The sequence below is a fragment of the Camellia sinensis genome, chromosome 14 (genome assembly GCF_055761805.1).
Source record: "Camellia sinensis isolate YWXY chromosome 14, ASM5576180v1, whole genome shotgun sequence".
Taxonomy (NCBI): domain Eukaryota; kingdom Viridiplantae; phylum Streptophyta; class Magnoliopsida; order Ericales; family Theaceae; genus Camellia; species Camellia sinensis.
Genome location: NC_138974.1, coordinates 27,186,240 through 27,202,505, shown reverse-complemented (window position 1 = coordinate 27,202,505; position 16,266 = coordinate 27,186,240). Strand labels below are relative to the sequence as shown.

General features: G+C 42.4%; 1 protein-coding gene across 1 annotated transcript; it reads right to left on the bottom strand.

Moving 5' to 3' along the window:
• Positions 1-2,782: 2,782 nt before the first annotated feature.
• Positions 2,783-15,927, bottom strand: LOC114263870 (protein VAPYRIN-LIKE). The gene is given in 3 exon segments (XM_082906164.1): positions 2,783-3,458; positions 14,910-15,623; positions 15,625-15,927. Coding segments are annotated over 3 exon segments (1,434 nt in total). The 3' UTR covers positions 2,783-3,041.
• Between the last annotated feature and the right edge of the window lie 339 nt (positions 15,928-16,266).

Sequence of the window (16,266 nt, the reverse complement as noted above, 5' to 3'; positions counted from 1 at the left end):
GTATGTTTCTTGGAGATTCCTTAATCTCTTGGAAAAGCAAGAAATAATCAGTCGTTGTTTGCTCTACTGCCGAAGCTGAGTATCGTGCTACGGCTCATGCCACTGCTGAGATTGTTTGGCTTCGTTGTCTCTTATCTGATTTGGGTGTCTCTCAGTCTTCTCCAACATCTCTCTATTGTGACAACCGCAGTGCTGTTCAGATTGCCCACAATACTGTCTTTCATAAGCGGACGAAACATATTGAGATTGTCACTTTGTTCGCCAGTATCTGCAGTCTGCCTTTATCTCACTTCCTTTCATCCCTTCGGCTTTGTAACTTGCGGACTTCTTCACCAAGACTCACACTACCGCTCGGTTTCAGTTTCTTCTTAGCAAACTCTCAATGTTTTCTGCTAAAACACCTTGAGTTTGAGCGAGGGTGTGAGAATATAGAATATATTATTGTGTGTTTTGTACAAATTAGAGTCCTATTAGAGGCATGATTGTGTTAGAGTCCTGTTAGAGACATAATTGTATTTGTATTTTCCTTTTTTGGTTTAGGATTTAGGGCTATATAATCTAAGGTCTGATTGTAATCTTGAATACAATTGAATATACAGAAAAGCTTTCAGGAATCTTACAGTGGGTATTGGGCAGAGAGGATTGGTTGTAATATAATAAGAGAGCGTCGTCATTATGCAGAGGAGGACATTGACATTTTGGTTCTATGAAGTTTCTGCTTTTGTGTCTGTGTCATTGACAATGAGGAGGAAGGAGAGAAGGAGGAGTGTTCAAATCCTCTAGAGTACTCCCTCCCAGGAGTATTCCTGCAGTATTGTTTTGCACTAAACCATGTCATTTTGCTTAAGCCCAAGAAAGAAAAAATAAAAAAAAACTAGACTGTCTCTCTTCCTCCTTCCTCCCCACCCTCATACAGGTAGCCACCTATCCCCTACCCACCCCTCGTCACTGCATGCAAAGAAAATTAATTTGCTACTTTGAATCCTTTCATATAGAAATTTTCTATAATAAAAAATAAAAAATAAAAAATAAAAAAATGATGAGTAATTTTTTTTATCGGGCATTGATTAGTAACGAGTAAACAAGATACAAAAAAACAATGTGATTTTCTCAACCAAAAAACTGGTGATTTTTGTGGCTTTCTTTATCATTGAAATTGACCCTATAGATTAGTAACGAGTAAACAAGATATGATTTTTGTGGCTTTCTTTATCATTGAAAATTGACCCTATAGATTAGTAACGAGTAAACAAGATACAAAAAGAACGTAATTTTCTCAACCAAAAAAATGGTGATTTTTGTTGTTTTCTTTATCATTGAAATTGACCCTACTTACCATTAAATTTGACTCAACTTATTACAATATAACACTTTCCAATGAAATTGATCATATTTACTAGTCTACATAACGGAAAATAAATTTGTTCACACACTTTAAGAGTACAATACACAAAATTTGATTGATTCAAAATAGTAAGTCTCTCATTTAAAAAATGTACTGATTTCACTTAAAATTATAGATTATATATTTTTGAACCAATCAAAACTTGTATTTTATTCACACATTATACAAAATTTAACTCCCACTTGAATCACAATGACCACACTAATAAAAAAAAATTAATATGGTACCTAATAATGACCATACTAGTTTTGTACCATAATGGGACTTAGAGGAAAACAGTGAAGAACCTTGAACACAAATCAGAAACTTCAAAACAAAACCTTAATTCATATCATGGGCTTGGATAAATTTAAATCCTCAATAATGTACAGAGTCTATTGAAGATCTTAGGGTAACACACAGCCCACATGGACTCCCATGTACAATCTGGTAAGAGGGAAACACAACCACCTCCTTCTCTACAAACTACACAAAAATCACTAAATTTATATACAAATTTATGTGATTATTAACTATACAACTCAACTATCAAGCATATGATCGAGCTTTTCTCTCTCAAGGGAGTAGTTATAAGAGAAGGATGGTTCTTGAAACAGTTCAGATTGAAAGGAACCATCTCAAAGCCTTTGAGACTAATATTACTGCTCTTCACAACATTTTCTTTGACCCCATGAGCTATAAAATTGCTCCTTCCAAAATAAAAGTCTTTGTCGATGACCTCATTTTGGTGAAATGTAAAAGGAAAATGAAAACTCGGGTCAGGTCAAGCTTAGGCTTTGAAACCATGGTATCTCTTTCTAAGCAATCTCATTGTTGGCAACCACTTTTACCTTTTCAAGAAACTCCTTCACATTAGTTTGTCGATGACAATTAAAAGAAAAAAGAAAAAATAGTCATCTTCCTAAGTTTTTGAATGAATTAGTGATTAATAATTTAACATAATATTAAAATAAATAATAAATTAAATATCAAATTACAGTAAATTAGGTAAACCCAATATTATAAATAAATCTATAGTTATGAGCTTAATACATTAAAGTGTTTTTTTTTTTTAATTTATAGAGTTATATTTATATTTTGGTTCAATTATAATAACAAAAAAAAATTGCACCGGTTATTAGCTAGTTCAGTAAATTAACAAAGATTTACAAATTGGACCCCATTTTATCTTATTTGTCCACAAAATTTAACGTTGTTTTGGAAAGTGACTTATAAGCTAATTTTTTGACTTATTAAAAAAAATACATAAAAAGTAAAGAGGTAATGTGACCAAAATAAATCATTAGTTAGTTTATAAGCCACCCCAAAAGAGGCCCAGGAAAACCAAAAAAGGAATTGCACAAATTGGAAAACGAGTCAAAATCTTGAACAAAATCAGAAGCTTCAAAACAAAACCTTGATTCATTTTTCGTGGGCTTGGATAAATTTACATCCTCAATAATGTACACAAGACTGAAATGAAGGTCTGAAGATCACACAAGTCCCCTTGGAATACTCAGATGTACAATCTGTTTGAGAGAGGAACACAAATCACTCTCTTTCTATACCTCCCCAGCTATGCAAGACCACCCACACTATACCAACTACACAAAAATCACCAAAATTATATACAATTTTTTGCTATTAATTCATACAATCAAGCTCTTTCTTTCTCTCAACATAGGGGAGTAGTTACAAGAGAAGGATGGTTCTTGAAACAATCCAAATTAAAAGGAACGATCTCAAAGCCTTTGAGACTACCATTACTCTTCACAACATTTGCTTTAGCACCATGAGCCATCAGATATATTGCAACCTGCATATGCCCTCCCTCCACCGCACGACGAAGCGGTGTGTATCCACCATCATCAAGAAGATCAATCTGAGCTCCATTACTAACCAAGGTCTTAACACTCTCAATTCTGCCTTTAAATGCAGCTCTATGTAAAGCTGTCCAACCATTCTGATCCTTCCCGTTCACATTCACTCCTTCCGCAATGCAACTCTTCATCGCATGAACATCATCAATCCTCGCAGCTCTCTGCAATGCATCACCCAAATGCAACATATCGTACTGTGTGGGTGAAAATCTGACCACACTGCCCGTCTAGTGATCAGCTGGAGAGCACAAGCAGAATAGATGGCTTAAGCAACCTGAAACAGAAAGAAAAAGCTCCGGCGGTGGTTCTTCCACCTGGGGACACTCCGACGATCAAGTCAGTATATCTCTCAAAGATAATCAAGTACTAAACTGAATACTCAAAGTATAAATTACATACCTTAGACCCACGGGGGTGCCTCTCTTTTATAATATACTCAATCCAAGTCCCACTAGAAGTATGACTTCTATGAACTCTAGTTCACTGCTTACTCTGGACTCTTTTAAGTGATAAAGATAAACTCCTTGAGAGTTTTATCCTTATCTTGGTTCAATCCTCTTTGTGCCTTAGGACTTTTGCCCCTTATCTCGGATTCCGATATCTTTGGAGATGACCTCGGCTTCTCCGAGATTACCTCGGCTTAACTACCAAGGCACGTGGCATCTCGGCTGACACGTCGGCGTCACCATGCCACGTGTTGGTATTCTGAAAATATATCCCCACAACTGCCCCCTAGGTTCTATTACCTCGGTATTCTGAGGTGATGGAACCTATTCCGAAATTTTGTCACTTCTTTTCTGAGTAATGGCTCAAAAACTATTTAGCCAAGATTATCTACTTTCAGCCGACGTGTTCTCTTCGGAGAACAAGGCTTCGATCGTATTCTCCCATGCGCATGAGCTGTCATGCATATCTAACTGTTTCTTTTACGTGTTTCATCTTTATTGGAGCGTGTCGGTGACGCGCCTGAAGCTGTCTGTTCATTTCGTCTGCGCCGCCTGACGCGTGCGTTACCCTAGGCGTAATGATTACCCTAATTTTGCCGCCGTTTCACATTTTTGACAAAACTTTTCTTTTGCCTCTATCTTTTCTTCACTTTTTCATTCCGTCTTCTTGCTCTTTCTCTCTCTGAAAGCTCATTCTTCTTCGAATCTGCCATCGCCTCAATCTCTCTTTTGGATTTGCTTTTAACCCCTCATTCTTGCAAAGCCTTCTTTGCTGTTGCAACCGGTTTCTGGGTTCGGCGAACATTGCCTCGGCTTCCTTTGTCCTGGTAAGATCCTTTCCTTTAATTCTTCCATTCTTTTTATGTGCTTTTGTCTGTCTGTCGCCATTACTGGTCTTTGCTCGAAGTCTTGATTTTATTTGTATCTTGAATTTGTGGCTATGCCTTGAACTTTTATGATTTTTCATCATTCTCTTTGCCGCTGTTCTTGATTTGTTTCTGTATCTCTATTGTTTCTGAGAACTATACCTTTGTTCTTGAATCTGAAACTTCGTCTTTGTTTTCTCTTTTTTGTATCTGCCCCAGATCTGTGCCCTCGATTTTTATCTTCATACTTCATTGATTTGGGATTTGTCTATAGAACCCTTAATCTTTAGGGAAACCTGAAAAACGCCCATCTTCTGAAACATATTCCTCTTAGTTTAATCCAACATAATGGGTATGTGGAGGCATAGGGTAAATACCCCGACAAAACTTGAATACTTTAGGCAAGAATTCTCTATCCCAGCTGACGTTCATCTTAAATTGGCTGGGGATAATGATACCATCGTGCCCACAGATCATACAATGCCTTTTCCAATAATTGCTTTTACCGAATGTGGACTTCGGCTTCCACTTGATCCCCTTTTTCGTCAAGTTCTCCATTTCTATAAGCTGAACCCTATGCAACTTACTATCAATTCCTATAGGGTAATTAACGGTATTATTGCCTTAGCTAGGCAAGAAAACCTTAGAATCACCCTAGCCGACCTTCAATATTGTTATACCATGTGCCCTCTCGATCTGAAGGATAGGGGTTTTGTCTATTACCTTAAGCCGAGATCCACTCAGTACAAAATTATAGCCGACCTCCCAGACTCCAACAAGGGGGCTGGAGATGATTTTCTCATTGCTTCTGGAAATTGGGAATTTGGCCCAGATGAAGATGTCCACCTCTACCCTCTTCCTCGAACACTTACAGAGGGCAAGAGTAAGAGCCCTGAGTCAACACTTAGTTGTTTTTACTTAAGACTTTAATACTTTATTTCTGACGCCTGTTTCTTTGCAGATCTTCATCAGCCATCGAAAAATTTTCGCCAATCCTTCTTCCCAGGAACAGATCTGAAAACACTTCTTGGCCTCCCAATCCATAAACGAAAAGCCCCAGTATTACTAAACTTCATCCCTACATACAAATCCACCTTACCCGATGTCCCAAGAAAAAGGAAAAAGAGCCTTTCTCCACCTACAGCCACAACCTTAACTGCTTCTACATCCCGAACAAATCAAGAATCCACATCTGACCCAGCCGATCTTCCATCAACTTCGGCCCCCTACTTAATACCAATTCCTGAACGTAAACGCCGAAGAAAGCTTGTAAAAACAGCCGAAATGGTTCGTCCAAGGCCTGTCGTCCAAGATCTTCTCGCCGACCTTCCAACTGACGCCGAAGCCGCACCAACGCAATCAATGCTTCCACCCAAACCAAAGAGGGTAAAAAAGGCTCAACCTAAGGCCAAGGCTACAGATGCCGAGGCTGAGGATGCTCTGCCAATTTCGAAGCTAGCTGAAAGCAAAAAATCAGCCTCTACTTCAACCAAAAGGTCTGCTGAGGGCCAACCCTCAGGGTCTACACAAACAAAGAGGCCAAGGTCATCGTCTGCGATGACCTCGGCTTCGAAGAAGCCCGACGTCCCCTGGGCCCCTGATCTATCCCTGGAGGATAGGCCCATCATGGCTAGTGAAAGTGCTGACGACATTAATGTTGCTGTCGCCCTTAGCACTGCTCTTCTTCTACCAAATGACTTGGAGCGAAATAGCAAGCTTAGTGAGTATGAAAATTATGCTCTTATGCTCCAACATTCTGCTCAAGTAAGTATTTCTGTTTGTACTTGTGATTTTTTTCTTCAGTTCTTCACTGAGAGTACTGTCTCACATTTCTGTTTTTCTGCAGGCCATTCAACATGCCCACTCATTTGCCATGCAATCCTTTGAAAATCGTCAAAGGTTGGTTGATATGAAAAGGGAAGCATCTTCTATGAAGAGAGAGATCAAGTCTCTTGAAGCAAAAATGAAAAAGTTGGAGGATCAAGCCGAGGCTGCAACCAAAGTTCAAACTTTAGCTCTTGAGAAAGCCGAAGCTGCTGAGGCCGTTAGAAAAGTTGCTGAGGCCGAGAAAAGAGAGGCCGAGGTTCAGAAGGCCCAAGCGGAGAAAGAACTTCAGCAAGCTCTGGCTACAAAAGAGGCCGAAATCAAAGAGGCCGACGAAAAGGCCTATGCTCAAGGTATGGCCGACGTCGCAGAAGACTACAAGCTTCAAGTCAGGCAGGCATGCAACAGGGGATTTTCCCTTGGTTGGATGTCCGTGATAAAGAAGCTTGACCTTCCTGCTGACTCGCCGTTGCGTCAGGCCGACGCTATTCCATTACCGTTTCCTCCTCCTCCTCCTGAAGGTGAATCAGAGTCTGAGGCCGAGGCCGTTGATGAAGATGAAGAAAAAGATGATTGTGACGCCTTGGTGAGAAGACCCAAGAATGCTGCCGAAGCCAAGTCCCCTCCTCCTGCTGAGCAGGTTATGGACTTGACTTTGGATGAGGAGGGTGATGGGGCTGAGGGGGCACCCAAGGAGACTGCCACTGGGCAACTATCATCCAATCTTCTGTTGGTAGAAAGAAGTGTTGAGTCAACAATCGCTGAGATTGATGCCGAGATAGAAGCGGAGAAAGTGGCCGAGGAGGTACCACCAGAGTCATCTGAGGTCCCAGTCCCTGCAGTGGCTGATGCTGAAGAATCTTGAAAAAATTGTCCTTTGTACTTTTTTCCTTCTTCTTTTTTTTCTGTTTTTTTGCGCTTTGTACTTTTTTACTTTCTGGGTAATGCAAAACTCTTTCTTTTGGCCGACGTGGTTTCTTCTATATGTAACTGCAATAGTTCTTCTTCTGGATGTTCCAATCTTGTGATATTCTGTTGACTATTTCTGCATAGTCTTGTACTTATGAAATTTTTGCATATTTCCTCATGTTGCTTCCTTTGTGCAATCTCCTCGGGGTTTCATACCTCGGGTATAACCATAAAACTTTGACTTCGGCAAGATACTATCCTGTAAACTTTTCATAGATTTCAACAAGTATAGAACATATAGAATGTAAACTTTGCAAGCTTCTTCTCAATTAAGTATTAAATGATAATCTTAATCTGACCCACTTGTAAATTGCTACAAATTTTAACAAGTAATGAACAATATACTTAGCCTTTATTTTAACCTGTAACTTTCTGTATACCTCGGCGGTTGATCATATGTCGGCTTAACATAAACTTGTAAATTGCTACAAATTTCAACAAGTGTTAAGCATCTTCCCCAGGGTTTAAACAACCCACATATTGCTATGAGAACTTAAGCAATAACTTCGGCTTATCTTCGTTTCGTAAATTGTGACAAATTTCAACAAGGGAAGATAAGGAATCAGCTTAATTCCAACTTGTAAATTGCTACAAATTTCAACAAGTGAATTAAGGAATAACATCGGCTTAACTTCAACTTGTAAATTGCTACAAATTTCAACAAGTGAAGATAAGGAATCAGCTTAATTCCAACTTGTAAATTGCTACAAATTTCAACAAGTGAATTAAGGAATAACATCGGCTTAACTTCAACTTGTAAATTGCTACAAATTTCAACAAGTGAAGATAAGGAATCAGCTTAATTCCAACTTGTAAATTGCTACAAATTTCAACAAGTGAATTAAGGAATAACATCGGCTTAACTTCAACTTGTAAATTGCTACAAATTTCAACAAGTGAAGATAAGGAATCAGCTTAATTCCAACTTGTAAATTGCTACAAATTTCAACAAGTGGATTAAGGAATAACATCGGCTTAACTTCAACTTGTAAATTGTTACAAATTTCAACAAGTGAAGATAAGGAATCAGCTTAATTCCAACTTGTAAATTGCTACAAATTTCAACAAGTGGATTAAGGAATAACATCGGCTTAACTTCAACTTGCAAATTGCTACAAATTTCAACAAGTGAAGATAAGGAATCAGCTTAATTCCAACTTGTAAATTGCTACAAATTTCAACAAGTGGATTAAGGAATAACATCGGCTTAACTTTGCTTGAGTTTGATATGTCTTCGAAAACATCCATGCATCAATCGAACATGTTGAAAGGATTCTGAAAAGACTTTATTGATAATATCGGCCAAACAATGATGTTTATCTAATGATAGAAAAATTTCAAATTACAAGTATTCCAAGGTCTGGGCAATGCTTTGCCCTCATTGTCCTCAAGCCGATATGCTCCATTGCCAAGTACTGAAGTAACTCTGTAGGGTCCTTCCCAGTTTGGGCCAAGCTTGCCCTCCTTGGGATCCTTCTTGTTCCCGACGACTTTTCTTAGGACTAAGTCGCCAACTTGAAAATCTCTTGGATTGACTCTCTTGTTGTAAGCTCTGGCAAGCTGTTGTTGGTATACTGCGAGCTGAATTGCAGCTTTCTCTCTTCGTTCTTCCAATAAATCCAGGTCTCGGGCTAAGAGTATGTCATTGGTGCCATTCTCTACTCCCTGGGTTCTGATCCCTGGGATGCCGATCTCCAATGGGATGACTGCTTCTGTGCCATATGCCATGGCGAATGGGGATTCTCCTGTTGATCTTCTCGGCGTAGTCCGATATGCCCAAAGTACGTTGGGCAATTCGTCCACCCACTTTCCTTTTGCTGCCTGGAGCCTCTTCTTTATTCCATCCAGGATTACTTTGTTGGATGCCTCTGCTTGCCCATTGCTTTGAGGAAAACTTGGTGTTGAGAAATAAGTCTTGATCTTGAATTTTGCACAAAAGTTTTTGATAAGTTTGCTGTCGAATTGTGTTCCGTTGTCGGCAACTATAGCTCTTGGAATCCCAAATCTGGTGATTATGTTTCTCCAAATAAAATTCTTGACATCCACATCTCGGATTTTGGCAAGAGGTTCTGCCTCTATCCATTTTGTGAAGTAGTCTGTTGCTACCAGCAAGTATTTTCTCTGCCCAGTTGCCTGGGGAAGTTGTCCAACCAGATCCATGCCCCATTGGGCAAACGGCCAGGGGCTGGATACTGGGTTTAGGTCGGCAGCTGGCTGATGTATCAAAGGTGCAAACGTTTGACATTGTTCACACTTCTTTACATAAGCTTCGGCATCCTTTTGCATGTAGGGCCACCAATACCCCTGGGTAATGGCCCTGTGGGCTAACGATCTGCCCCCTGCATGGCTTCCACAAATTCCTTCATGAATCTCGTAAAGGAAATCTTCAACCTGCAAAGGATGTACGCACCTTAAAAGTGGTCCAGTGAAGGACCTCCTGTAGAGATGGCCTTCCGCTGTTAGACTGAATCTGGCCGATTTCAGCCTAATTTTATGTGCTTCTTTATGGTCTTCTGGCAGCTTCCCCTCTTTTAGGAATGCAATGATTGCATCCATCCAACTTGGTCCAAGGCCCACGCACATTGCTTCTTGTTCAATGCTCTGTTTATCTATGCTCGGGGCCGACATGTAGTCGATCATAATTGTCCTTGTTTTTCCAGTTTGAATTGAGCTGGCCAAGTTTGCTAACGCGTCGGCGTGGGTGTTGTCATCTCGGCTTACTTGGAGTAATCTGCAGTTCTGGAATAGGGCTGCCAGTCGGATGACTTCCTTTGCATATGCCGACATTCTTTCGTCTCTGGCTGCAAATTCTCCTGTTGACTGGTTAACAATCAATTGTGAATCACAAAAAATAATTACCTCGTCTGCCTCTGCTGCTGCTGCTAGCTTTAGCCCTGCAATTAATGCTTCATATTCTGCTTTGTTATTGGAGGCTTTGAACCCCAGACGGATGGACTGTTCTACAATTTCTCCATCTAGAGATATCAGCAGTACTCCTGCTCCTGCTCCCTGGCGGTTTGAACTTCCATCGACGAATAGTCTGAATGAATCGCCGATGTAGATGCTGCATGGTCTGAGCTTTTCTTTCTCTTGCTTTTTTGTCTTTGACTGGAATTCTTTTTCCTTGTCGGGCCGATGCTCATCTTGGCTCGACGGAGCCTGAGGTGTGATGGCTTCCGGTGTGAGTTCTGCGACGAAGTCGGCCAAAACTTGGCCCTTTATTGCTGTTCTTGGTCTAAATTCTAGGTCAAACTGGCCTAGTATTACTGCCCATTTTGCTATCCTTCCTGTTAAGTCTCCTTGATGTAATAAGGACTTCAGTGGGTGCTCTGTTAGGACCACAATCTTGTGTGCCTGAAAGTAATGGCTCAATTTCTTTGAGGCCATTACCAAGGCTAGCATTAGTTTTTCCAGTGGTAGGTACCTTGTTTCTGCGTTAGCCAGAGTCTTGCTTACATAATAGACAGCCTTCTGTTCCCCTTTTTCCTCTCGGATTAGCACTGCACTGACTGCGTGTTCAGAGACTGCTAAGTACAAAAACAATTCCTCCCCTGGAATTGGGTTAGAAAGGACCGGGGTTGTGGTCAAGTACTTTTTTAGGTCGGCTAAGGCAGCTTCACATTCTTCCGTCCATAGGAAGTCTGTGGCTTTTTTCACCAGGTTAAAGAAGGGTCTGCACTTGTCTGAGCTTCTGCTGATGAATCGGTTTAGGGCTGCGGCCCTTCCAGTGAGCACTTGAACTTGTTTTGCCGATGTTGGACTCTGTAGTTCCAGGATGGCCTTAATTTGGTCTGGGCTGGCTTCAATGCCCTTTCTTGTTACCAGATATCCTAGAAATTTACCTGACCCAACTCCGAAGGCGCACTTTGAGGCGTTGAGTCGGAGCCGATATCTTTTGAGTATGTCAAAGACCTCTTTTAGGTCGGCAAGATGACCTTTTGATTCCTTGGTCTTTACGACCATATCATCGATGTAAACTTCTACCGTTTTGCCAATCAGGTGTTTAAACATCTTTGTCACTAACCTTTGATAGGTTACTCCTGCGTTTTTTAGCCCAAAAGGCATTACCCTGTAACAGTACAGGCCTTTCGGGGTGATGAACGCGGTCTTCTCCTCATCTGGAGGGTACATAGCAATCTGGTGGTACCCTCTGTATGCATCTAAAAAACTCATCCTTTCATGTCCCGTGGTGGCGTCTACCAGTTGGTCGATTTTGGGCAGAGGAAAGCTGTCTTTCGGGCAAGCTTTGTTGAGGCTGGTGAAGTCTACACAAACCCTCCACTTGCCATTCTTCTTTTTTACTACTACTGTTTTGGACAGCCACGTTGGGTACTGGACTTCTCGGATGGCCCTGGCTTCAAGGAGTCTGTCTACCTCTTCCTCGACTGCTTCGACGTGCATTAACGTCGGCCTTCTGGCTCGTTGAATCACAGGTTTTGCCGATCTGTCGACATTCAGACTGTGGCAAGTGACCTCGGGGTCAATGCCAGGCATTTCATAAGGTGTCCAGGCGAACGCCTCTATGTTTGCTCTTAAAAAATCTTCCAGTTCTTTTTCTTCTTCTCTGGCTAAGCCTGAGCCGAGAAGAAAAAATCGTTCTTCGTCGCCCTCCTGGACGAGGATTTTCTTTAGCGCCTCTTCGCTTTTCTCGGCTGGCTCTTTCCCAACATCTTCCAGGACTTCCATGTCCTCATCTTCAACTTCTGCTTTCTTTGGTTCCTGTACACTACAGGTGGATTTTATTGCTGCCATGGAGCAATTTTTAGCTTGTAGTTGATCCCCTCTGACTTCTTCAATCCCATTCTCTGTTGGGAACCGGAGTAGTTGATGCAATGTCGAGGGGACTGCCCCTATTGCATGCAACCACGGCCTTCCCAAGATGATGTTGTATGGTGAGGCTGTGTCAATTACCAGGAATTCCGTCCTGATCTTCTTAGTGCCGGCTTGTACTTCTAAGCTTGTTGCACCCAGTGGCCATGTCGGCGTTCCGTTAAAGCCGACCATCGGGCCGCTTGATTGTTCTAGGTCATCGGGGTGAAGGCCTAGCTCTTTGTAACATCTGACATACATGATGTCACAGGAGCTGCCTTGATCTATTAGGATGCGTTTGACTTGGCACTCCCCAACCTGTAGGGATACTACCAAGGCATCATTATGCGGGTGTTGGACCAGTTCTAGGTCGGCTTCAGTAAAGGCTATTATTGGCCCTTGGCATTCTTCTGGCCGATGTCTCTTTTCCCCGACTTGATAAATATGCTGTAAATGTCTTACCCTCTGGGTTTCTCCTCTGATTTCGTTTTCATTGACCCTTGAGTGGATTACATTGACCACCCTTGGTTCTCCTGCTTGTGGTAGCTGTGCTGGGGGAGGGGGTGCTGCTGGTGCTTGGGGCAGCCTTGCCTGCTCTTCCCTTGTTCTGGCCTCATCGACCAGGTCCCTCAGAAGGCCTTGTCTTACTTGGTCCTCCAAGTGTGCTTTTAAGGCTCTGCAACCTTGAGTTGGATGCCCTTCTTCATTGTGGTAGGCACAACGTCTACCAACGTTCCTTCCCATGAATTCCCCTGGTGCTCTTGCCGGAGCCCTGAAATAAGGTTGATTTCGAATCCGATCCAAGATTTTATGGATTGGGATCCGGAATACTGTGGTTACCGCCTGTTTATTTCTTAATTCTATTTCTTGTTTGGTAGGCCCATTGTTGATTCGGCCTCGCTTTGGCGAGCCGTTTCCCTTTTCTTGTTTCACCTCTTTGTTTCCCGATGTATCTTCTTCGGCCCTGGCATATTTCTCAATTCTTGCCATGAGTTCTTCCATGCTTTTTGGCAATGTTTTTGCCAAAGACTTCCGTAGAGGGCAGTCATCTTTCAGGCCGTTCTTGAAAGACACGACTGCTACTTCCTGGTTGCATTCAGGTATTCGGTTGAACACCTTGTAGTACCTCTTCGCATAGGCCCTGAGGCCTTCTTCCTTGGTGATTCGTAGAGCCATCAAAGCATCAACCCTCAGGGGTTGCAGCTTGTTGGTCACGAATCTGGCCACAAACATCTCGGCCAAGCCTTCCCATGTCTTTATGCTTCCTTTTGGTAACTTGTGGAACCAATCAGATGCAATTTCCCCAAAGGATGAGGGGAATACTTTGCAGAGCAACGGCTCGTTTCCGCTATATAACGCCATTGAATTTAGGTACAACCCAACATGAAAGTTTGGATCTGATTTACCGTCATAGATTTGAAACCTCGGCATACTGAATCTTTTGGGCGGTTCGAATTTGTCCAGTTCCGCCGAGAAGGCTGTCTTCGGTTTCACTGGGGAGTTTACCTCGGCTTCTGCATTCTGTTGCCTCCTCTTGAGGTAGTCCCTCAAGTCTTCTTTGCTCCTCCCTGGAGCTCGGTTGTCTTTGGATTTTAGTCTTTTTGGTACACTGCTTTCGGCCTCGTGGTGGGGTCGTTTGGATCTTTCTTCGTGAGATGTACCAAAATGGAGTACTTGCCCCTGAACATGTCGATGTTCTTTGGGGTCTGGATTCTTTATGTGGTGTGTCCTTCGGGACTCTTCTTGCCTCGGGTTTTCCCGTCCGACTTCCCTGGAAGGCCGGTGAGAATGCCTTCCGCTTCTGGTATGCTGAGGGACCTCGGGGATTGTTTTTCTTCCATCCTTCTGGGTGTTGTTCGCCGGCATCGGCGTATCTTGCAGCGGGTATGGTGGCTGCATAACATTATTCTGCATCATGAAGTTGACGACTGACTGGAGGTCCGCCAACTTGTTTGCTAATTCTTTTACTTCCTCATCCCTCCGTAGGCACCTGTCCCTCCATACCTGGAGGTTATCTTCATTGTAGTATTTTCCTTGGTTTGTTCTTTTTGACGTGTCGCCTTCTGGGATGACGTCGTTCTCTCTGTGACCCTGGTTACGGGCTTCTGCATTGTGGTTATCTCCTTCGATATCAAGATCAATTGGGCTGTCACTCCCAGTGGGAGCGTCATCCCCAATATTTTGCTGTCCGTTACTGGCCATCTATTCTTCCTTCGTTCCCACAGACGGCGCCAAATTGTGTGGGTGAAAATCTGAAACAGAATAGATGGCTTAAGCAACCTGAAACAGAAAGAAAAAGCTCCGGCGGTGGTTCTTCCACCCGGGGACACTCCGACGATCAAGTCAGTATATCTCTCAAAGATAATCAAGTACTAAACTGAATACTCAAAGTATAAATTACATACCTTAGACCCACGGGGGTGCCTCTCTTTTATAATATACTCAATCCAAGTCCCACTAGAAGTATGACTTCTATGAACTCTAGTTCACTGCTTACTCTGGACTCTTTTAAGTGATAAAGATAAACTCCTTGAGAGTTTTATCCTTATCTTGGTTCAATCCTCTTTGTGCCTTAGGACTTTTGCCCCTTATCTCGGATTCCGATATCTTTGGAGATGACCTCGGCTTCTCCGAGATTACCTCGGCTTAACTACCAAGGCACGTGGCACCTCGGCTGACACGTCGGCGTCACCATGCCACGTGTTGGTATTCTGAAAATATATCCCCACACGTACAAATGCGAGTAACCCTTTTCGACTGCCAAAACAAACGCCGTCTTTCCATCTTCATTCACAGCGTATTTGACAAACATCAAACAATTCAGCAAAAACTCAACCGCCTCATGGTGCCCTTCGGAGGCAGCACAATAAAGCAGAGTCCAACGATTATAGGCCACAACATCAGGATTACCCCCCATGGAAACAAGAAATCGAAGAACCTCAACATGCCCATGAATTGCCGCAACGTGAAGAGCAGTTCGCCCCTGCGAATCAATTGAATTCACATCGATATGTCCAAAACCCAGAAACAATAACTTCATTAAATCTGCTCGATTAATCGCTGCAGCATCGTGTAAAAACCGATCAATCGAATGGTCAATTACAAACCCAGATTCAATCAGAACCTGAACCGAATCAATATTCCCTGATTGAACAGCCAGTGACACCACAGACTGCCCGTTCGAATCCCTATGATTAATATCAGCTCCGGCATCGATCAAAGGCGATACAAAGTAAGAATTTCCAAACCCAGTAGCAGATCTGAGCAAATTCATAATCTCAGACTCATCACACCCAGGAATCGCTTTAGACAAGAGAAAAGAAACTTCAAGAGACTTGTTATAAGGAGGAGAGAAAAGAGATTCAATGACATGAGGGCCTACGAGAGAGATTGGGATTGTGGCGTCCTTAAAGATGTGTGCACCGGGCTTGGAAAACAGACGGCGGAAGATCGTCCTGATGGGCTTTGCCGGTGGGGAGCATGGATGATCGGACAAGGATGGTGTCAGGAAGAGAAGAGAGAGGTGGGTGATCAGAAGAGAGGTGGAGAGTGAAGGAGGAGGTAGACAGAGGTGGGAGGATAGAGAAAGGGTTGGGGAAGGAGAAAGAAGATGGGTTTGTGGTGGAGAGAGAAACAGCTACAAACATGGTGTGCATGAGGTTGGTTAGCCTGAAAGTGGCAGTGGACTTTTGGCCTCTGGTGAAAGTGAGGTTTACTTCTTTTACTTCTGCTTTAACTAGTCTGTCCATGAAGTTTTGTTGTAAATTTGGTTTTACGGCTTATTGTGGGCTAATTTTGTATTCAAAATAGAGTGGGTCCACATGTCTTTTGAGGTGGGTTCGAAAAGGTGACGTATTCCGTTTCACATGGCAAGTTACACGGTAAAGACGGTTCATCAAAACCATTTATGAGTGAATGGGAACTTGACATCGTTTTCAAGTTCGTGGAATAGACATTTAAAGAAGTAAATGTGAGTTTTCTTGAAATGGGTTGTCCCACATTGAAACTTAAAGAAAACTTATGTGTGTATATAAGTTTTAGGTGACAACACTTGGGTTGGGCCCCAAGGGGCACCCCAAGTTTGTCAA